The 23,808-nt window shown below is 44.6% G+C and overlaps 1 protein-coding gene across 1 annotated transcript in view; it reads right to left on the reverse strand.

Annotated features, from left to right (window-relative positions):
• The window catches only part of TRPC5 (transient receptor potential cation channel subfamily C member 5), a gene marked incomplete at both ends in the record, with an annotated part of 136,603 nt that overhangs the window by 20,374 nt on the left and 92,421 nt on the right, over nucleotides 1-23,808 (reverse strand). The window contains one exon of the mRNA XM_079727771.1: nucleotides 18,751-18,946. Within this exon, the coding sequence (XP_079583897.1) occupies nucleotides 18,751-18,946 (196 nt within the window). The remainder of the gene's footprint in view (nucleotides 1-18,750; nucleotides 18,947-23,808) is intronic.

Below are 23,808 nucleotides of genomic sequence, written 5' to 3' on the forward strand. Positions count from 1 at the left end.
GGAAAGCAATACAAATTGCCATGACATGCACACTCCATGCTGAGGTGAGACAATATATTTCCCTGGCATCTCAACAGAAGTCTACCTCACTTTGGACTGCTTTCTTCTGATAGAATTCAGGGCATGCTTCTCAAATGTTGGTGTGCATCAGAATCATATGGGGCATTTTTAAAAAATGCAGATTTCTGGACCTCCCTAGACTTATATTTTGTATTGTGGTTTTGCCTCAGGGCAATTTAAAAAAGATGTAAGCATTTAAAATATATCATCGTTTTTGTAACTCCATTTTTGTTTTCATTCATTTAAAAATTAGAAAGGAATCTTCAAGATATTGAAGTGGTCCAGACCTCCCACAACCTCTTGGAGGCCCTGCAGGGGAGAAAGTGCCCTCAGTGAGAATTACCATCCCCCGCCATGCTCTCGCCTCCAACTTAGTGCGCATGTGCAGTGGTCTAGCGCAGAGCCAGTTCCCCCGTTGCCTCTCTTCCCCAAGGTTGCTAGGTGGTTAGAATTTCCTGTTTTAATCATTCTGGGGCCTCCTGGGAATGACTTTGATATTGGTTAATCTAGTTTAGAGCCCTGTGGTAACTTCAATCCAAGCACACAAACTCAGCTGCAAAACATAAAGATCAAAAAGAGAGCCCTCCCTCCAGCTTCAGCTCCCCGCCCATCCATTGCCCCCAACACTTCCTGTACCCTAGTACTGATGGCCCCCAATAGCCCCAGACTGCAAGAGACCCCTCAGTGGGTGTTACAAACGGGTCCTCCTTCCTACTGAACACTTGCAGTTGTCCTTTGAGCAGCCATTATGTCTGCCTCCTGCCCCACCCAGAGGAATAAAACGGCCACTAATCCCTCCCCCAATTATGTTGCTAGGTGGTTGAAACTGCCGCTCTGATCTCTCAAGGACTTGGTGTTACATTTTTTTACTGGTTACAAAGTTTCCAGCCCCTGTAACAACCTCAGCTCCAGTGCACAAATTCGGGTGCTAAACCTCAGGGCAAAGCTCAGAACCCACACACTAGCTCCCCCCAGCTCTCCCATCCTCAGGGTCCCAACTCCCCTCACATTTCATTACCGATACTAACCAGTCCCCCGTCTCCTTGCTTCATGAGCAATCCCAGCTGTTTGCAGACAGAGACCAGAGAGCAGGGAAGGAGCAACAAAAGAGGTTGTATTTGAGCTGGGCCTGGAGAGAGTGGCAGGATTTCTCCAGGCAGAGATGGAGGGAGAAAAACTTTCCCCCAAGAGGCAATAGTAAGAAAAGTCAGAAAGAGTAGAGAGGTTGAGCGTAGTCACTGAAGTCGAATGAACTACTCAAGATTTATTTACATTAGCAGTTCTCAAATTTCAGGGGCTATTAGACTCGCCTGGGGTGCTTGCGAAAATGCAGATGCCTGGGTCTCACCTCAGACCTGCAGAAACTGATGCTGTGGGGATGGGGAGGCTCGAGAATCTACAGTTTCACAAGCATTTTTGGGTGATTTTGACACAGGTGATTGTCAACCATCCTATCAGAAACACTAATTCTGGGATTCTGCCTGCTGGTCCAGATGTATTCAGCAGGCCAAAGCAGTAAAACAGCAGGTCTTCCTCATTCCTACCTGTCCCTGTCTTCCCATGGCCAAGCCATAACATCCCTCTGTCATTGGGACAGTGGGTAGAAGGTATAATTTGTGCACCCCCCAAAGCTAATGTTATTAGGCCGCCCAGCAATATGAAAAAAACTGGCTTACTGGGCTACTATGGAGAGATGACAGGGGAAGGAAGGAGGAACAAAGGCAGAATTAGTAACTGATAGTCTCCCTAGGCATTCTTAACGTGTGCACTATACAGCCAAAGAGATGACCTTTCAACTAGTGAATGGGAAGGGAGGGGTGCCTGGTGGTTACTCAGGCTTGGCACTCTCTGGTCTTTCTTTGGGGGGAGGGATGCTGATCATGTTTATTTAACATTCTCTGCAGAATTTATTTTTTTCTTTCTGTTTTAGTCAGATGTAATTGACATACAGCACTGTATAAATTTAAGGTGTACAGCATAATGACTTATATACATCATGATTACCACAATAAGTTTGGTGAACATCCATCACCTCATATAGATACCTTGCGGTGCAAACTTTTTAGGATCTACTCTCTTAGCAGCTGTCAAATATACCATACGGTGGTGTTCACTACAGTTGTCATTTGTACGTTACATCCCCAGAACTTATCTTACAACTGGAAGTTTGTATCTTTTGACCACCTTCATCCAATTCCCCCTCCCCCCACCCCTTGCCTCTGGTCACCACAAATCCCATCTCTTTTTCTATGAGTTTCTTTTTTTTTCTTTTTTAAGATTCCACATATAAGTGAGATCATGCAGTATTTGTCTTTCTCTGACTTATTTCACTCAGTATAATGTCCTCCAGGCCCATCCATGTTGTCTTTAGCAGGCTGTCTCATACTGAGGACAATGAAAGTGGCAGAACAAAAGACAACTGCAAATTGATCCAGTGCCTTAGGTCCCTGAGATGCAGAAGGATCTGCTTTCTATCTTCTAAAATGGTCCTGCAAAGTCCTCACAAGCAGTCTGGATATTCTTTAGAGACCATTTAGGGTATGGAACACAAGTGTGCTCATAAAAACAACACAGGTTATAAACAATAGAGCTTAATTATCTTTCCCACTCTGATTCCAAGGGACGTGGCAGGAAAAGTAGGAAACAAATCCGTGAGGGCACTGGATCCCCGGAATTCCCTCCTCCACACTCCACCTCTGACCCACTCTGTTGCCTTCAAATAAATCATCTACTTTCTGAGAGTCAGAATGAAATTTGGGCAGTTTTCAATTCATAATTTCTCATGAAATCAACCAATAGGATCACAGTGCTTCTTCAGTCCTTCACTACGTCATCTGTAGTCATGCGGAAGAGTTTCAGTTTTTCTCCTCCTCTTGTCTTCCCTGTCTTACTACAACGTGGGCTGGGAGTGTGACTGGAAGAAAAAAAAGCCTCAGGGAGATTGGATGATACAAATTTTAAAATGTCGTTCTCTCCCAGTAGGCACCGCCACTCTCCATTGTTATATGAGGAAGGTGGCACCTCAGTAGAACACAGTATGGGTAAGTTTTTTTGTTTTTGTCTTTTTTTTTTTTTTTTTTTTTGCGGTACGTGGGCCTCTCACTGTTGCGGCCTCTCCCGTTGCGGAGCACAGGCTCCGGACGCGCAGGCTCCGGATGCGCAGGCTCAGCGGCCATGGCTCACGGGCCCAGCCGCTCCGCGGCACGTGGGATTTTCCCGGACCGGGGCACGAACCCGTATCCCCTGCATCGGCAGGCGGACTCTCAACCACTGCACCACCAGGGAAGCCCTATGGGTAAGTTTTGATTGAGAAATAGGATGAAGAGCAAAGTTGGGAGCAAGATGTCATAGCCTATGCAAGGTCAGAATGAACAGCACTGTAGAAGCTTCTGGGTAACATAAAATAAGTATATCCTAGTTCAGACTTGGAAATAAACCATGTTGCTTTCTGTAGGCCTCCACTCTATCACTGCAAACAAATATTCCTGTGATATCTCAGTGGTTCTCAAAGGAAATAAGCTCTAAGTGGACTCCCAGGCCACAGTGAGCTCATGCGGTGAAAGAATTGTCCTCCCTCCCTCCTGACCAGGGGTGCTGGCCGTCATGGGATGGGGACTCTCTAAGTGCTTTCTGGAGCTACTGTCTTCTCTACATAAGTGCCTTTCTGGCCAGTTTCAAACATAATGGACCAGAAAATGAAATGCCAGATGTTCAACCTCTTAGCTTGCCTCTGGGAACGGGACATCAGACAGCTAGTTCTTTACATATATCTAGAGCTTTACGCTTTCCCAAGCACTTTAACATACTTTCTCTCATTTGATTCTCACACCCACCTGCGAAGTTGTCAGGACATCGATTATCTAGTGCAGATGTGGCAACTGAGGTCTGGAGAGAGAAATTGCTTCTTGAGGGTCACACATCTAGTTTGTGGTAAAGCAGCTCTAGAATCCAAGTCTTCTGACCCTTGCTTCCACTCAAATCTGCCACTCACTTGGTTCACTTACTATCTGTGGGTATAGTGCTCAAACAGGAGCATCCCGTACAGGATTCGGTGGGCTAATGCCTGGAAAGCTCAAGCTCTCTTTGACATCCTGCTACACCCCATCCCCCATCAGGAGCTCTAGGGAGCCTGACCTTCCTGCATCCTCATTCAAATCCCTATCTGTTCCTCACTCTCCTGCCTTGGTCTGGGCTCACCAATACCCCCAACAAACGCTCCTTGTGCCCTCTCTCACGTCCCCAATTAAATTGTAACTCAGCGCTTTACTCCTCCAAGAGCCTCCCTAGAGTGAAGGAAGGCACGAGGGATTGGGGGAAATTTTTTCCCTTTTATATTTTAATTGCTGTGTTTTTCCTAGATAGGAGAAGAGAGCTGGCTTGTTCTTATCTCTTAGTCCTCAGCTCAAATATCATCTCCTCAAAGAGACCTTCCCTGAGCCACCAATTTAGAGCGGGTGCCTTCGTTACTCTATCTCACGGCGCCCTGTTCTCTTCTCTCATACCAATTGCCACAAATCGCCTGAATTGTTTCGCCTATGTTTGCTTATTCTTAGGCTCCCCATAGAAGAAAAGTTCACTGAAATTAGGCACTTTGTCCTTTTCAGTTCTGCAGTCCTGAAGCCTGGCGTGGAGCAGGTGTACAATAGATTTTTGGAGAAGGAATGAATTGGAGAGCCAAAGGCAGATATGAAGTGAAGGGAGCACCAGTAATATTATGTATCGGTTTTCAAGTATATCATCTTATTTTATCTTCACAACAGCCTGCTGAGGTAGGTTCTGTTACTATTTCCATTTGATCAATAAGGCTCACCAGAGTGAAGACATTTGTCTAAGGACACACAGCTAGAAACTGGTGGTCTGCAATTCAAATCTGGATTGAGTTGACTCTAGAACCATAGCTCTTAAGTGCTCAGGTACACTGTTGCTTGGGGAAGTGCACTGAGTGGGATTTCACAACGAGCAACGTGTTGTCTCCTACATGACAGAAACAGAAACAGAGCCTGACCACGGTTCCGAGATTTTTTTTTTTTTTTTTTTTTTTTTTTTTTTTTTTTTTTTTTTTTTTTTTTGTGGTACGCGGGCCTCTCACTGCTGTGGCCTCTCCCGCTGCGGAGCACAGGCTCCGGACGCACAGGCCCAGCAGCCACGGCTCACGGGCCCAGCCGCTCCGCGGTATATGGGATCCTCCCAGACCGGGGCACGAACCCGCATCCCCCGCATCGGCAGGCGGACTCCCAACCACTGCGCCACCAGGGAGGCCCAGGTTCCGAGATTTTGACAAACAGCTCCCTCTATATACACTTGGCCGGGCCTCTGTCTGCCCAGGTTCCTCTCCTGCTTGTTTCCTTCAGTTTCTCTGCTACAGACGTGACCTTTGCAGGGTTCTTGCTTTCAGCACCGCAGGTCAGACACTGCACAATTCTGGTAGCACCATTCATAGCAGATGTGGCAGTCCTGAAACCCACTGAACTGCTTGTCACCTTTTCTGGGCATCTCCAGAAAGGTAAATAGAACCTTTCAGTCAAGCAGGCACAGGTTGTTCTGCCTGCCTTCATCTTGCAGTTGCAGAGTGAGGAAGCTTTTCCTTTGGGAGGACAGAGGCAGTCAGATGGTGGTGAGCATGGGGATTTGCTGAGCTCACCCAGCAGTTTTCAGAAATAACGGAGACTAAGCCCATCAGGGCTTCCATTTCTGAGCCTGGGAAGAAGTGAGAGGTGTGTCTTATCACCTGGTTGTGGAAAAATCGACAGGTCTGTCCCCATGTGGGATTATTACTGGTCTCACGTACTCAGATTGTCATAGCATGTGCCGTCTAACTTCCTGCCTCACTGATCGGAAGCTTCCTTTTTACCTCCCAGGCCATACTTCTTTTTTTTTTTTATTAGTTTCTGCTTTATAACAAAGTGAATCAGTCATACATATACATCTGTTCCCACATCCCTTCCCTCATGCATCTCCCTCCCTCCCACCCTCCCCATCCCACCCCTCCAGGCGGTCACAAAGCACCGAGCTGATCTCCCTGTGCTCTGCGGCTGCTTCCCACTATCTATCTACCTTACGTTTGGTAGTGTATATATGTCCATGCCTCTCTTTCGCTTTGTCACAGCTTACCCTTCCCCCTCCCCATATCCTCAAGTCCATTCTCAAGTAGGTCTGTGTCTTTATTCCCATTTTACCCCTAGGTTCTTCATGACATTTTTTTTTTAAATTCCATATATATGTGTTAGCATATGGTATTTGTCTTTCTCTTTCTGACTTACTTCACTCTGTATGACATACTTCTATTTTTTAGATTGCTTCTAAATATCACCTCCTGAGGAGTCACTGGGCCTGAGTTCACCCTGACCTAACTCCTTACGCATAGCACATGCTCAAGTCCTTGTAGAAAGAATGAATTAACGAATGAACAAACTTGCCATGGAACCCTGGGCAAGTCTCAACCTTTGGAAACCCGTTTCCTCATCTGTAACATGCAGATAGTCATGCCTACATTCACAGAGTTCTTGTGAGGATCAAACAAGACACTATACGCAAGTGTGCTTAGTAAAGTATAAAGCAATGTCTTAACTATAATTATGAAATCCATCATCTAGGCAGATTTCCTTTCAGTTAGATAATGCCCCTCCTCATTGCCATACAATTTATTCAACTCCAAACACTAAACACTTGCAAAGGATATAAACTCACATTATGTATTTTTTAAAACATGGTTGACAAACTATAGATCAGAGATTTTCCCAAGCTTCTCCCTATCAATTAGTGAAGAAGTATGTGTTGGGTACCTACTATGTGTCTCACATTTTACTAGGCATCAGGCGAATGTAAAGAAAACCTAAAGCAGAGCCCCTGTCTTCACAGAGCTTCAGTCTACAGAGGTAGAAAAGAGACATATTTTGAAATAACTAGAGTAGAAGTTGGCAAACCATGGTCGGCCTGCCACTTGGTTTTGGATAGCCTGCGTGCTAGGAATGGTTGTTACATTTTTAAATGGTTGAATAAAAATCAAAAGTTAGAATAATATTCTTTGAGACAGGGGCTTCCCTGGTGGCGCAGTGGATAAGAATCCACCTGCCAATGCAGGGGACGTGGGTTTGATCCCTGGTCCAGGAAGATCCCACATGCCATGGAGCAACGAAGCCCGTGTGCCACAACTACTGAGCCTGTGCTCTAGAGCCCGCACCACAACTACTGAGCCCACGTGCCGCAACTACTGAAGCCCACGCCCTAGAGCCCGTGCTCTGCAACAAGAGAAGCCACCGCAATGAGAAGCCCACACACCGCAACAAAGACTAGCCTCCACTCGCCGCAACTAGAGAAAGCCCACGCGCGCAGCAACGAAGACCCAACGCAGCCAAAACTAAAATTAAATCTTTAAAAAAAATTCTTTGAGACAAAAATTATATGAATTTCCAATTTCAGGGCCCATAAATAAAATTTTATTGGCACAGAGCCATGCCCACTTTTTAATGTATTTTCTATGGCTTCTGCATTATAAGAACAGCATTGGATAGTGGTGACAGAGGTCTTACAGTTCACAAAGCCTAAAATATTCACTATCTGCCCCTTTAGAGAAAAAAACGTCAACCCTTAAACTAGAGGACAATAAGCTTAGGTTTGGTGAGCTTGTCAGTTGCTCTGTTTTCACACTTTAAAATGTTCTGGGAAGTCATATGCATTAAAGATTTATTAATTTCTGGACTTCCCTGGCGGTCCAGTGGTTAGGACTCTGCACTTCCACTGCCAGGGGTCCGGGTTTGATCCCTGGTCGGGGAACTAAGATCCCACAAGCCATGTGGCATGGCCAAAAAAAAAAGTATTAGGAAAAAAAATCATTACTTTGTTCATTTATTCAATAGATATTAAGTGAGAGCCTACTATGTGTCAGACCATGTATCCTGGTTAAGACTGGAGGGACTCCAGTATAAAGTATCTCTGCATTAGTATCAAGAGAAAAAACACTGTGGCATAACCTCCTAGAAGATTCATCGGGTGATGGAAACTTCTCTGTGCTTCCAGAAGTCTTGAGGGCTAGGCCAATGGGAACTCTGATGGAGTCCGTGAGAGGATTCTAATTCCAGTCATTTAAGACTTCTTTAATAATTGGCGCTGATTTTCTAATGAATGAGAAGGCCTATCATACTTTTTTTTCACTCTGGGTGATTCCCAATATGCCACATTTATTAAGAGCAGCTTTGAGATAAATATATTTCTCATCAAGACTTTGGGATTAGTTCACAGTTTTATAGGCCCAGGTACTTCTAAAAGTTCAAACAGGGGAAATTGGGAAAGAGAACAGAGGAAAAAGCAAGATAATCCTGTGATGGAAGAAAGGAGAATAAGAAAGAGAAATATAATTACCTGCCCTCACCCCATTTCTACTCTTAGATCGCTTCTATTTTCCTCTTTTAAACAAAGGCAGATTTACCTTGACAGCTGACATAATGTAATTTTGCTGTCAGATCTCAAGTAAAAAGCAGAGTATTGCAGTAGGTCGTAACCTCCGAGGCTCCTTTGGGGTATTTTGGCTTCTGTGTTGTAGCTAAAGGCCACCTCCTGGCCCAGGCTGTCTCTCACGCTGAACCAGGCTACAACACAGGGCTCTGGTGACCACAGCAAGAGAGAGACCTAATTAATATTAATCACTTAGATCTCATGTTTAGTTTCTAAACCTCAAGCTGCTCAGAAATTAAAGAACATTCATATCAGATAGCTTTCCAGTCAATTGATTCTTGGTGCCCAGAACAAGAATCAAGGCAGAAGCCAAGAAGAACACATACCTCAACCATGGCTTTTGGGCCATGGACATTTGACTTTTCCACCAATATTATTTGTAGCCTATGAAGAGAACATTCAGAGGCCAATCCATAGGAAGGCCAGGTCTTCTCAGCTTGTTTCCAGGTTGTCCATCCATAGTTGTTATTTTATGTAGTGGTTGAAGGCACCTTTGGCTTGGGGACTGTTGCACAGACCTGATCCTTTGCAAAATTGTGATGATGGTGACATTTTCCTCCAGTGCCTCCAATCTCTTTCTCTTATTGGTGTCCTATCTCCAGTCTTCTTCAGGTACATTTTCCTCACTCACTTGGCTCCCCATGAAAACCTGATCTCAGTAAGGGATTGAACTCACACTGAGTCATAAATCACCTACTAACAACTTAAAACATATTTGCATTATAACTGGGGACAAGGTCCTAAGGTGAGGGATTTCAGCAGGACAGTGGGAGGATGTCTATGAATCCTCTGAGATTTATGCTAAATTGTATGCATGTTTGCTTCATCAGATTATCAAAGCAATCATGACCTGAAAAAGGTAAAGTGCAGTCTTAAAGTAAAGAAATGAAATGCAAATAGTGAAACTTGAAACTGTAGTTCCATGACTGTCAACCCCATGAGAACAGGGACCACATCTTTCTTGCTCCCCTGTTACCTACTGTATCCCCAGTGCCAAGAACGTAGTAGAGTACATGGTAGTCTCTCAATAATCATTTGTTAAATTCATTCATTTATCCATCCAAGAGATAGTTACTGTTATGTGAATGGATGAAGGAGTAAAGGAATCAGCTGGCAGAAGAACAGAGGTATTCTTTGGGCATTAGGCCCTACCCGTCACTTACATAGTTGGTCCTGTTTCTGTTTGAGTTACCCAAGATAGAGTCTCCATGACAACTACTGATGTTCCTGATGAAGATCCAGGACAGGTGAGTCTGGGATGCAGCGAAGCAGCCCAGGCATCTGCCCTGTTTGGTTGTCCTTTAGCACAGGGAAAGAAAACCCACTTCCCTTCACTTGTCCTCTTCCCATTTCCACTTGCATCTTTGTCGGTCACCAAAATCATTACCAGGCAGCAGCAGGCATCAAAGGCTCAGCAGAGGCCTGCCAAAGTATAACCCTCAGCATTTTTTTTTCTTCCTGCGCTACGCGGGCCTCTCACTGTTGTGGCCTCTCCCGTTGTGGAGCACAAGCTCCGGACGCGCAGGCTCAGCGGCCATGGCTCACGGGCCCAGCCGCTCCACGGCATGTGGGATCCTCCAGGACCGGGGCACGAACCCGTGTCCCCTGCATCGGCAGGCGGACTCCCAACCACTGCGCCACCAGGGAAGCCCACCCTCAGCATTTTGAGGCAGAGTGCTCTCATCCCCAGCAGATGCAGGCCCTCAGCAGCTTGCTGACAAAACCACGAGTGGGTGTTGATGCAGAATCAACAGGAATCCATTTCTGTGTTAGACCACCAGGGGGATGGCCAGGCCCAGGCAGGGCTGGAAGTCTGAAAAGTCAGCCTTTGGTGCCCCCTGCAGCGTTTGAGGAGAGAATGCTCCTCTCTCCTCCCCTGAAGCTGGAGGGTGGATAGTCAGTCCATTTGCTGGTGTGGATATAATTTCAAGTGAGGCTTTCAAGCGTCCAAGAGCTGTCTGGGAAGGAACAGGGCTGAGAGGGCCCAAGACAGGATGTGTAAGTTGAACGAGGAGTTCTTGTCATGCCAATAAGCTTCGTAGCTCTGAACTTTTTACCCTCTGTGGGTGTGATGATTTCAGGTGGGCTGTCTGATTGTTCATTTGGGGAGGCTGGGGGTATTAGGGACAGAACTAAGAAGAAACCAGAAGTTTGAAGTCCGGTGGGCAAAAAAAAAAAAAAAAAGGAAAGAAAAGGAGAGCTAGTGTGTGTGTGTGTGTGTGTGTGTCTGTGTCTGTGTTGGGGGCTGGGGGGCAGGAAATCTCAGCTGAGGAAAACGGAATAAGTCACTTAGTCTCCAGAAACAAGGAGAAGGCTCCTTAGAGGATCCCTCTGGTTAGAAGCCAGGGTAGAGTCCGTGACTCAGTGAACCAAGTAGAAGGGTGAAGCTGGAGGGAGTCTGAGGTTGTGTGGAAGGCTTGCACCAGGGCCTGAGGGGTTGGGATGCGGGCAGGAAAGGAGGAGGTATGGTTTCATTATTACTTTGGATCAGACAGACCTGCTGGGGCCCTTATGAAAGTGTGCCCTTGGGCCAGTCACTTTGACCTCTGTGCCTCAGTTTCCTCACCTATAAAATTGAATTGTTAATAGTACCTACCTCAGGTAGTTGTAAGGATTTAATGAGAAAATATACATGAAAAGTGCTTTGTATAGTGTCTGGCACATTATAAGTGTTCAATAAATGGTAGTTATTATTTTTTTAACATCTTTATTGGAGTATAATTGCTTTACAATGGTGTGTTAGTTTCTGCTTTATAACAAAGTGAATCAGCTATACATATACATATATCCCCATATCCCTTCCCTCTTGCGTCTCCCTCCCTCCCACCCTCCCTATCCCACCCCTCTAGGTGGTCACAAAGCACCGAGCTGATCTCCCTGTGCTATGTGGCTGCTTCCCACTAGCTACCTATTTTACATTTGGTAGCGTATATATGTCCATGCCACTCTCTCACTTCAGCCTAGCTTACCCTTCCCCCTCCCCATGGCCTCAAGTCCATTCTCTAGGTCTGCATCTTTATTCCTGTCCTGCTTCTAGGTTCTTCAGAACCATTTTTTAATAGTAGTTATAATGATATGAGATAGAAAGTGCCTGGGATTTAATAAAGGCTTGTATCTATGCCAAATATTCACTGTATTCTTATTACTGATTTCTCTAAGCCTTAAGAAACTGAGAAAGACCTCAGCTTGGGACTAGAGGTGGAGGCAAGGGGCTTATCCAGGTAAGGGCTGGGTAAGGTAAGGCAGTCAACCCGGGGTGCTGTGCTAAGCCAGGTAGACAGCAGCATGAGGGCTCAGCATGGGGATGTGGGAAGCCACAAAAGCAGATCCCATCTTTAAAAATTATTTTTCTAAAGGCAGGCTCTAAACTTCATCATCCAGCTCCTAGAGATGTGACTCTGCTTCATGCTTCTCCTCCTTGCTGGGACATGTTTCCTGTTGGCACGGGAAAGACTTCCTTCCCATCTGAAAATATTTTCATGCGGAATCAAAGAATGGGAGGTAGAAAGGAGTGAGGCCAGCTCCTACACTCTTACTGCCCCCCATAAACACCAGGCCAATCCTTGCTGGTGTGCAAGCTATTTCCCTGCCAGAAATGAGATCTGAAAGCCAGCCACACTTTTCTGTCTTTCCAGATTTGACCCCAAGGCTCAGCTCAATGTGTAATTTCTAAATCAACCTCACAACAACGCAATCAGATAGGTACTGGTTGGGGGGTAGCCAGAAAAACAGAAATCAATTTAAGCCTTTCAAACATGGAGATTTATTACAGAGGGTAGTCACAGGTGATGGAAGAGCTGAGAAACCAAACAGAGGGCAGTGAGGCAACTCAGAGATTAGCAGCAACAGGAAGCCCCTCTTATCCCTGGAGTTGGAGGGACGACTGGAAGACGTGGTGAGTGGTGTTTCCAGAGCTTGTAGACTGGGGCTATCTGGTGGGAGCTCGAGCCTAGATGGGGCTGCCCTGCAGAAGCTGGGGCCAAGGAGGGGTGGGATGCCTGGAGGTGAGCCACGTAGGAAACACAGCTGCTGCTGGAGTTGCCACAAAAAGTGAGGTTGGGGATGGGGAAGAAATATCCTGGCTTCTCCCTTCTTCCTACCTTCTGGTTGGTCAAACCCATACAGAAACAAATGGCAAGGGACTGTGGGGAATGGAGTTCCCTCATACAGAACAGGGCAGGAAATGAACAGGGAATGGATCTGAGAGTAAGCAGCAGATGAAAAGCCTAATTATCCATCCCCATTTTACAGAGGAGTCAAATGAGGCAGAAGGAGGTTAAGTTGCCCCAAACTACACTAAGTGGCAGTCCAGGTTTCAAATCCAGGCAGTCTGACTACTCCTGAGCCCATGCTCTCTGTAATCACTACTATTATATACTCACGGTAATAGCACTATTGTTATTTTACTCAAGGCAGACTTTTCCCTCTAGATTTAAAGCTCCCTAAAGGCATCTACTGTGTCTTTACTTTTATATCATTTATAGCACCTAGGCTTTGTGGATTTTTCCGAACCTACCAGAAAATGTAGATTTTTGACTGAAACGGGATTATCAGCAGGTTTTCATAGGTTCCCCATCACCTGGGGTGAGTGGAGGGGACTATGAAAATGTCCTCTGCCATTCTGAATGTTTATTTTCTTTTTAGTGAAATGTAGCAATTTCTGATCAGATTCTAGACAATGGTTTGGCAACAGGGAAAAGTCTAAGCGGCAATGAGAAAAATCGGTAGCTAGATTGCTTGAGGGCATCCCAAAGGGAAGAGACAGTTATTAAAATTTGAAATGGCTTGGCTCCAATGTCATAAAATTTCTACAACTTGAATTGAGCAGCTCCTTCACTTGGGAAGAAGATATACTATCCCTTAGATGACTTAGCTGACAGGGTTTATGTTTTATTCTGTTTTATTAAGCAACAGGTCTTGTGTACTAAGCATACACAGTTATGTTGGAAGAAGTGTCAGTGATTCCTATCTAAATGAAATCTACAGGCACTGGAACTTGTAGGACAAGGTGATCGGACAGTTAAGAATGGTGGTATAACTGGGGCAGGAAAGAAGATGTGTTAGAGACCTTGTAGTGAAAGTGCATTTCCAGTACTTCTTGGCCTCAAGGTAAGTGTCAATGTGATAGGATAGTGGTTCTGTGCATGGGCCTTGGGGTTAGACTACCTCAGTTCAAATCTAGGCTCTACCACTCTCCAGCATATGGCTTTACCAGTATACTGGGGAATCATACATATTGTAATACAGTCCACTACTCTGGTTTTTCTCCTACCTCTCTGGTTGTTCTTTCTCAGTTTCTTTGCGTGATCAATTCTGTCTTTCCAACCTCTAAACATTGGAGTACCCTGGGCCTCATTTTTGGACCTCTTTTCTATGCACAGTCACTCTTGTTGTGATCTCTCCAAGTCCCATGGTTTTAAATACTGTGGACATACTGCGACTCCCAAATCTCTGTCTCCAGCCTCTCCGCTGGACCTGTAAACCACTGCCTACCCACCATCTCCACTCAGATGTCTAATAGGCATTTCTCACTCTACATGTCTAAAACCCAACTCTGGATCTCTGCCCCCTCCCAAGCCTGTTCCTTTCCCACTCTTCCCCAACTCAGTAAGGGATGAATCCACCCTTCCAGTTACTCAAGGCCCAAAATCATGGTGCCATCCTTGACTCCTCTCTTTTGTTCACACCCCACATCTCCATCAGCAAACTGGATCTATTTTTGAAATATATCTAGAACCTGACCATTTCTCATTGTGTCCATCATGACCACCTTTGTCTAATCCACCAACAGCTCTTGTCTGGGTCAATGCAATGGTCTCATAATTTGTCTCTGTCCCGGTACCATTCCATCTTTTTTCAATCAGCCACATCAATCTTATTAAAATGTCAGTTAGATCATGTACCTCCTCTGTTTAAAACCCACAGCTTCCCATTTCACTCAGAGAAGAAGCCAAAGTCTTCACAAAGGTCTATCAGGCCCTACATGATCTGTCCCTCACCCCCATTACCTCTCTGACCTCATCTCTTACTTCTCTCCCCTTTGTGTACTCCACTTCAGTCACATTGGCCTTCCCAAGACTGAAATCAAGGTGTCAGCATAGCTCAGCTGTTATCTAGAGACTCTAGAGAAGAATCTGTTTCAAGTTCATTTATGTTGGCAGAATTCATTTTCTTGTGATAGTAGGACTGAGGTCCCCACTTCCATGCAGGCTGTCAGCTGGGGGCCATTCTCAACTCCTAGAAGCTGCCCATATTTTTTTTTTTTTTTTTTTTTTTTTTTGCGGTACGCGGGCCTCTCACTGTTGTGGCCTCTCCTGTTGCGGAGCACAGGTTCCGGACGTGCACGCTCAGCGGCCATGGCTCACGGGCCCAGCCACTCCGTGGCATGTGGGATCTTCCTGGACCGGAGCACGAACCCGTGGCCCCTGCAATGGCAGGTGGACTCTCAACCACTGTGCCACCAGGGAAGCCCTGCCCATATTTTTTTTACCACATGACTCCATCTTCAAGCCAGCAATGACACATCAAATCCTCCATGTGCTTCAAATCTCTGGCATTCTCTTCTGCTACCAGCTGGAGAAAACTCCACTTTTAAAAGACTCATGTGATTAGATTAGGCCCACCTGGATAATTTCCATGAGTAGTAACCTTAATTATATCTGCAAAACCCCTTTTGCCATGTAATGCAACGTAATCACAAGTGTGCTATCTCATCATGTTCACAGTCCTAATGATTAGGGCGGGAAATCTTGGGGGATCATTTTAGCACTGTACCCGCCACAATAATAGTCAGACTGAGAAACTGACCAATCAGAATGTACGCCAACAATAGCACTGGAGCAGGGGCATGGATAATACCTGCTGCTCCAGCTGTTTCCCGTTACTTGCTGGATTGTGGGGTGACCTGGAGTTGTCCCAGAGGCAACAGCCGGAGTGGCAGCTATTTACCAACTGGTATGAAAATATATATATATATTTTGTTGTTGTTGTTGTTGTTGTTGTTGCCGTTGCGGTACGCGGGCCTTTCACTGCTGTGGCCTCTCCCGTTGCGGAGCACAGGCCCCGGATGAGCAGGCTCAGCGGCCATGGCTCACGAGCCCAGCCGCTCTGCGGCATGTGGGATCCTTCTGGACTGGGGCACGAACCCGTGTCCCCTGCATCGGCAGGCGGACTCTCAACCACTGCGCCACCAGGGAAGCCCCAAGTATGAAAATATTTTAATATTTTAACAACCAGGGACTGTAATAGTGCATAGCAGTTGTAGCAGTTGTTTATCTGCTTGATTAGTTACAAATCATCATGTAGGGTGTGAAGTGCTGCCTTCTCCTCTGAGCTTTGAGAGTCTGAGGTTGGTCCTGGATGACTAGGGGAAGGCGGGGAGACCACCTGCCCTCCTTGGCACTTCCATGGTGTGCAGTGGCCCCTTCCAGCCTTGTCTACTGTTTTTGCGGCACCAGGTATTTTTCTGAAGAATGTCTTCATTTGCATGGTTGTCTTACGCAGTGGGAGAGTCCGTCCATCATCTGAGCCTCCAAATGCCGCCACCTCAAGGGAGACAACCAGTCCTACATATATGGCCTCTCCCCAAGCCATCCAGCAGGTGTGGCTCAGTGAGGCAAGCGCTGTTTACTTGCTCTCAGCATTAGCGTGAACACTTCACAGCAGCCAAAGAAACTGAGGGTTCTTATTAACTTGCTGAGTGAAGCTTGGTCACAGATCATCATGAGCCTCATGTTTTCTGAGGACTGATCTCAGGCAACAGAGATGCCCTTTGTGGGTGAGTTGGGGTAGGAAGAGGGCCTGAGTTAAGTGACTTTTCTGGGACTGGTCTGTTTCTCCCACCTAATATTTATAGATGGGTGAATTTGATTAAAATGGTATCAAGGGCAGCTTCACTTGATGAAACTGGGAACATACACATCAGGAATGGCAGAGACAAGGTGGATGTGTTGAAAGAAGTGTCACAGAGGGAAATAAGCAGCTTGAGGGAGATGTAAGGATAAAGGGAGGAGAGTAAATCACTGCTAATTGCAAACAACACTAATAATAATATACAATATGGCCAGCTTCACCCGCTGATGTTGGCTGGGACCACAGAGCACAGGTGAACAGATTCACAGTGAAGCCTGTCAATAACTGAGTCTCTACTTAGACTGAGTCAGCCTGTGGTACCTTTTGAAGTAGGAGAGATTTTTGTCTTCAGTGGCTTCCCTTCCTGTAACCTTTCCCTCATATCTGGGCCTTTCTAAAAACTGCATTAATACTGAAGTGGAGGTGTTGCAAGTGGAATCAAATCTACTTGCTGGTCTTTACCATGTAAGCAGAACCAGATATTTTTGGAATCAGGTTGCCCAATATCAGGATCCCACTGGATCCGATTCCAAATGGTAAAGACACATTAACAGAGGATCCCAAAGCAGCGGGTCATATTCAGGATGGTTGGCCATGACTCTAGATGTGTGAGATGATATAGACCCTATTAAGGCCATCTCTCTGCAAACCCCACCCCCTAGCTCTCTCTCAAGCTGAGGTGTTTTCTTCAGGTGCAACAGTAGGTAGCATGAAAACACAACTTACTACCAGCAAGTGAGAGAGCTGGAGTTGATTTCTACCCTTCCTAGCAAAATGTCACTGAGCTCAGTAGGAGACGCTACAGCCCTATCTCCCTTTTCCTCTGCCATTAGGAACAATCAGCTGCAAGACAACCAGGGAGAAAATGACAAATGCCTCAGCATGAATATTGCCATCTTTGGTAGGAGTAGGGCGTTTGGCTGATAGGCATAGTGGTGGAAAAATTAGCTCCTGAAATTCTATGCCTTTCCCCCTTATAAAGACCGGCTAGGAGTGAGCATAGCATGTTTCAGAGTTGTTGGCCTAGTTGGGTTTGAAGGAGAGAGAGAAAGAAATTGAACTATATTCCATTTCAAAAGCAGCAGAGAGATAGAATTTCAACCTAGAAGGGACCTTGAGAGCCTATCCTATTCATCTGTAGACACTCAGACTCAGGATATCAGAGCTGGCAAGGATATTAAAGACCATAGAGTCAGACATACAAATGACCAACAGGTACATGTAGATCAAAATCACAATGAGATATCACCTCATACCTGTTAGAATGCCTATTATAAAAAAGATAAAAGATAAGTTGTGGAGAGGGTATGGAGAAAAGGGAACCCTGGTGCACTGTTGGTGGGAATGAAAACTGGTGCAGCCACTATGGAAAACAGCATGGAGGTTCCTTAAAAAATTAAAAATAGAGCTACCATATGGCCCAGAAATTGTGCTTCTGGGTATTTAGCTGAAGGAAATGAAATCACTGTCTTGAACAGATATCTGCACCCCCATATTCAGTGCAGTATTATTCACAGTAGACAAGACATGCAAACAACCTAAGTATCCATTCATGGATGGACAAAGAAAGTATGGGTAAAGAAAATATGGTATATATATACACATACACAACTAAAGATACAAATTCACTGATACCCAAGTAAGCAGGACCTCAGATAGCCAGAACTTCTTTGCTAATACTCTGTTTCTAGAAATGATAGTTAGATCATAAGAAAATAAGCTAAGTTTAGATGTTTATTTTGACATCAAAAACCAGGACAGAGCTTGGACTGATCCCATATCCTATACCTTCGCCATTTCTAGTTTAGAGTAATAAATGCTACTGATCTAAATGATAACATGATGGTCAAAGATTCAGCGATAGACTCTACTTAAGAGCATGCCACAGTGGACTACAGTTACTCATACATTGTTGATAAACAAAAAAAGTAGCCACTCTCTGAGAAGGTTGTCCTTGGCAATGGACTGCTCAGTTTTGGGAGGGAGATGTCTGCAGTGAAGATGGAGATAAAGCCCTCCTGCCTAGAGAACTGGATCAGCTCAATGAACCCTGGAGATTAGTGAGGGTATATGTTGTAGCCACACTGCTCATACCTCCTGAGCTCTTCTTACTAAGGCAAGAAAATGGATTCAGAGATTTAAACATAATTTTAACAGGTAACCAAAAAGTCTTATTAACTAGAACATCTTCTAGACTACTGTGATCCAATGGACTAAGAGTCCAAACTGAGTTACCTTGGAAAGAAAGAATTCAATCTAATAGCTGGAAAAGCTAATGTAAATTAACTAAGGCAGACAGACTATATCATTGAGTTTCCAATGGGCTCTAGGCCACTGTGACCACTCCTGAAACAAAGATAATCGCCCTTATAGAGCCAAGCTACTCACGGCAATAAGCTGGTAGGAGTTGTTCATCATGGCGATCAGCATGTTCAGCAACACTACCAGGGAGATGACATTGTACGTCCCAAACATGGTCGCTCCCACAAACTCTGTGAACTCGTGTCTGGCTTTTACATTGGTAACATAGAGATTTAAAAGGCCGAATACAGACCAGAAGAGTGACTGAAGGGTTTCAAAGAGCCTAAAAGAGATCAAAGAATAGGTTAGTTAATTCTCTAGGAGGAGCAAGAAAAAGAGCAAAAACATGAGGTGATTTGCTTCATTAATAAGGAGGCTGCCTGATTTGCATCCCAACAGGTAGACTCATGATCTCACGTATTTTGGTCTCTTCCCCAACATGAACCAGCCAGGTCAGTTTGTTTGTTCCCACTTCTATGTCTTATGCTTTGCCTTTCCACCTGGAATACCATCTTCCTCTTCTCAATCTATGCAGAGCCTATAATTTTCCAAGATCTATTCCAAGGGCTACTTCCTATACCAAACTTTCTCCTTCATCTTCAGACCATGTGGTTTACCACCTTTCTAATTACATAGAGGCAGTAAGTGCAGTGGCTAAGAATATGGTTCTTGGATTAGATTGCCCTAGGTTAAAAAGTCAGCTCTGACACTTGACAGCTGAGTGAACATGAGCAACTTAAACCATTTCTGATACTTCTTTTGTGGTTCCCACAGGGCCCAGAATGGAGCTAAGCTCAGTGGAGGAGCTTAAGGATTGTTGAATGAACATTTATATGAATTATTTTTAATGATATATTAACTAACAATTATTGAGGACTTACTATATAAGCACACTAGGCACTTTACATACAATAACATTATTATCCTTATAAAAACTTTATTGTTACTGCTGAGGAAACAGAGGTTCAGAGATTGAATAACTTGCCCAAGGTCACCCATTTATATGATTTATATGTGCTGAGCCAGAATTCAAATCCAGGTTCTTCTGACCTCCCCAAACCACTGCATTATTCTACATTAGGTGGCTTCACAAATTATGGTTTCCTCTCATAGTCTCCACATCCAAATATGTAACTTTTGCAATGATATGTTTTGGGGGTCCAGGGTTTCTTTTGCATCATATTCAGAAATCTGTGCATACAGCAATACAGTGCAGCCAGCTCCTGGGTGGCACAAACCAACCTTTTCCCAAGCACACGGAAGAGGCATAGAAGTTAAGAAATGCTACTTTAAGAATAGATGTAACTTTTCAATTGCTCAAAATGTGTTGTTTTTATAGCCCAATATATTTTGAGAGCCTGAGGGATTGGTTCTTGGGTTCATTTCAGGGGTATGTATGGGCAATGTTTTAAAGATTTCCTCTGTCTGGGAGTGGTCTTACCCATGATCTCTGCATGGCTGTCTCCTTATCATCATTGAGGTCTCAGTTCAAATGTCACTCCCTCAGACAGGGTCCCCAGGGTCACTCTACCTAAAGTAGCTTCACCGGTTATTCTCTATCCTGTTGTCTTGTTTCAGTTTTTTGGTAGCACTTAAAACTCTAAAATTATATTATTTAGTAAATTTTTGTTTATATGTTGATTTTCTGTTTATCCCCACTAGAAGGTAAGCTCTATGAGGAAAGAGACAGACATACAGCTACTATGTACCTGGCACGTAATAGGCACTCAATAATATTTGTTGAGTAAATGAATGAAGTCATATTACTATTACAGTTATCACTGGATTAAGGTCTGGAAGATTCCAAACCCATTGACAATTGCACATTCAGTAGGCTGCACAGTGAGTGTTAGTTCATTTTGATGAAGGTTGTGCTCTGCAGTGGCCTGATTCTCAGGGGGCCTCCTTCGGGGCTGCAGGGGCAACATGCGCATAGCCCTTTTCAACCTGTTAAATGGCTCTTCTCTAATCATTGTGGAGAGCTTCCACTATCTTTTCAGTATCACATTACTTGAGAGCTAGCCAAGAAGGAAGAAATCTGTTTTTTGTTTGATGAAAGTAAGTGCCAGATGGTGAAACATTTGAGAATCAACAGTAAGATGAGAGTCTGGACTTCAAGGGCCAGGGAACAAGAACCAGAATATGGCAAGTCAGACCTTTCACAGGATCTGAATTTCCAGGAGATTCTACAAGTCACGGCCAGGCAATACAATGCATCACAGAGCCAGGCAGAGTTTTAAAAATGGGGCAGATACAGGGTTCAAGAGTCTGGTTCTGTTAGGAAGGCCTATCTAGGACCTGGCCGTGTCCATTTGAAGTCAGGGCAGGCAGGAGGCCAGCAACGGCACAAGAAGCTAGCCCGGCAGCTGGATAAACAAAAGCCAGGGAATATATCGTTCAGAAAAACAGAAAGCAGCTGCAGCAAGTAGGAATGACACTGAAGAACCAGAGTCGCTGGAAGTTGAGTGTCCTTGAATATAGAAAGCATTCATTCTGTGTTTGTTGATTGCATGACAGACAACAAGGCCACAAGCCAGGGCAAGTATGTCATCAATATGTTGGCAGGGTCTTACTTCATTAGTTGCTTCTCCAGAATGGATGATGTTACACTCCTTCACCCCCAGCCCCGTAACAATGAAAATTGCAATGGTTAATGCTTGAGTGTAGAGTTTAATACTAGCCATTCCAATGACTGATACAAAGATTCCTAAAAGTGAAAGTCCGGGCATTTAAAATCTGCCCTAAGCTGTGGTGATATTCTAGTTAGGGAGACCCTATAGATATAACTGTACAAGAGATAAGAAAAGAGGTAAAGATTGTTCCTCAGTTTTGGCGGTTGATAGTGAGAATGCCCTTGACATGAGGCACAAAATGTCACAACATGGTCTGGCCATTAGGAGAACCTGGTTTATTGAAAGGCATGCCCGGATAAAATGAGTGACTGACTTTTGGGGTAGATAAGTGCATCTGATGAGACATCTATAGGAAGCTCTGTCTTCTAGGCTTCTAGACTCAGTTGAATTCACAGGGAAAGGGCCATTACCTAGGGGTACTTGGTGGTCGGGTCCATAATACAATTATCACAGTGATGGAAAGACTTGTTGACCAAAATGCAGATCCTAATGCCAAAGGAATATTATTTTGATTTTAAAGGAGATGACCTGAGAGAAAACAATCAGTCCATTTTTATTTAGCGGAGAGTCAGCAAACATATGGAACTTGCTAGCTCAACACGGGGCACAAAGTGAAGATACAAAGATTCAAGAAGACTTGATATTAACTGTTGGGAAGACAAATCCATACCATCTGGTTAAGGGGGATTTGTGCATGTTGGGAGCCATCCATAAATAGATCACAAAGCTAAGAGCTGCTCAGTAGAATAGAGATGGGAACTGTAGTTCTCATGTCCCTTGCTGAAAGTCTTGTCTTTGAGATGAGGACTTAATCATTCAAAAGGTAGCAGGAGGGACTTCCCTGGTGGTGCAGTGGTTAAGAATCTGCCTGCCAATGCAGGGGACATGGGTTCGAGCCCTGGTCCGGGAAGATCCCAGAAGCCGCAAAGCAACTAAGCCCATGCACCACAACTACTGAGCCTGCGCTCTAGAGCCCGCGAGCCAAAACTACTGAGGCCAGCACGCCTAGAGCCCGTGCTCTGCAACAAGAGAAGCCACTGCAATGAGAAGCCCGCGCACCACAACGAAGAGTAACCCCTGTTAACCGCAACTAGAGAAAGCCAGCAGGCAGCAATGAAGACCCAATGCAGCCAAAACTAAAATAAACAACTAAATATTAAAAAAAGAAAAAAAAGGTAACAGGAGTATGGAGAAGATTTACCCCTCTGGACTTCATTCTGACCAGTGAAGAACTGGAGGATGTACCAGAAGAGAAAGGCTCCTTGGGAGAAAGCAGTGCCATCATCCTTTCACAAGTTGTGCTGATAACACACATGGAGCAAAGGCATGGTCATCTCTTTGGTTATCCCTACCCATTTTGCAGTTCCCCAGACCTGCAATTTCTCATTTCATCCTGCCTTTGACAAGCTTCTAACTCTGGTTGGAGTGCTCCCACCCTACTCCCAACCTCTAGTCTCTACTTCTGTCCTGTCTCTTTCTCTGCCCAACTCTTGTTTGACCTGCCAGGCTCAGCTGAAGCCCCACCTCCTCTAGAAGTTTCCCCTGACTCCTTTCCTACAAAGTGGGGTTAGATGATCCTCTTTTATTCTCCCATAGCAGCCCAGCCTTAGTCCATAAAGGCACATGTCATGCTGAAGAGGCAAGAGAGGTGAGTGGCTAAGAGCAAACTTTAGACACCTTTACTTATTAACCATATGACTTTGGGAAAGTGGCACAGCCTCTTTAAACTTCAAGTTTCCTCATCTCTAAAATGGTCATTTGTAGGATAAATACTAACTGTTATCATTTATTGTGCTCTTACTATGTGCCAGGCACACATTGTAATATTTGATTCTCAAAATAACCCTATGAAGTAGCTACTATTCTTTTTTTTTAGGTGAGAAACTGAGGCACAGAGTGGTCACACAGGCAGAAAATGGCAGAGGTAGGATTTATACCCAGCTCTTCTGACTCTGGAGTCCAAACACTTAGCCACCTTTTTTTTTTAAAAAAAAAAATCACATAAAGTACTGCATGTAACACACTCAGCACAGTGCTCAGCATATAGTAAGCATTAAAAATGCAGCTATTCTAATTGCTCATTTGTGTTCTCCATCAGACTATGAACTTCTTGAGGATAAGGGTGCCATTTACTCAGTATCCTCATTGCCTGGCACATAGGAGTTGCTGAGTAAATGTTGAATAAATCTATAAAAGATTATAGAAGCACATAAGTAAGGAAAGTATAAATGAGTGGCACCCTTCCCGTGATAACAACAGCAGGAAGGCTATGAACTGAAATTAGGAGAAAAAGTGAAGATACTCAATAAGGACCTTTAAAACCTGGTCAGAACAAAAAGAAGAGCCTTTGATGGGGACTGAGTTTGTATCCATATGAATAAGATGGGAAAATATGGGCTGAATGTTGGGTAGAGAAATCACCATTGGTTAAGTAGGAATAGCCACAAATGAATGATGATGGTCTACAAGGAGGTCCCAAGTGACTTGCTAGGTCATGGCTCTGTCCTCTTCA

Source organism: Hyperoodon ampullatus (genome assembly GCF_949752795.1).
Source record: "Hyperoodon ampullatus genome assembly, chromosome: X".
In the NCBI taxonomy this organism is placed as follows: domain Eukaryota; kingdom Metazoa; phylum Chordata; class Mammalia; order Artiodactyla; family Ziphiidae; genus Hyperoodon; species Hyperoodon ampullatus.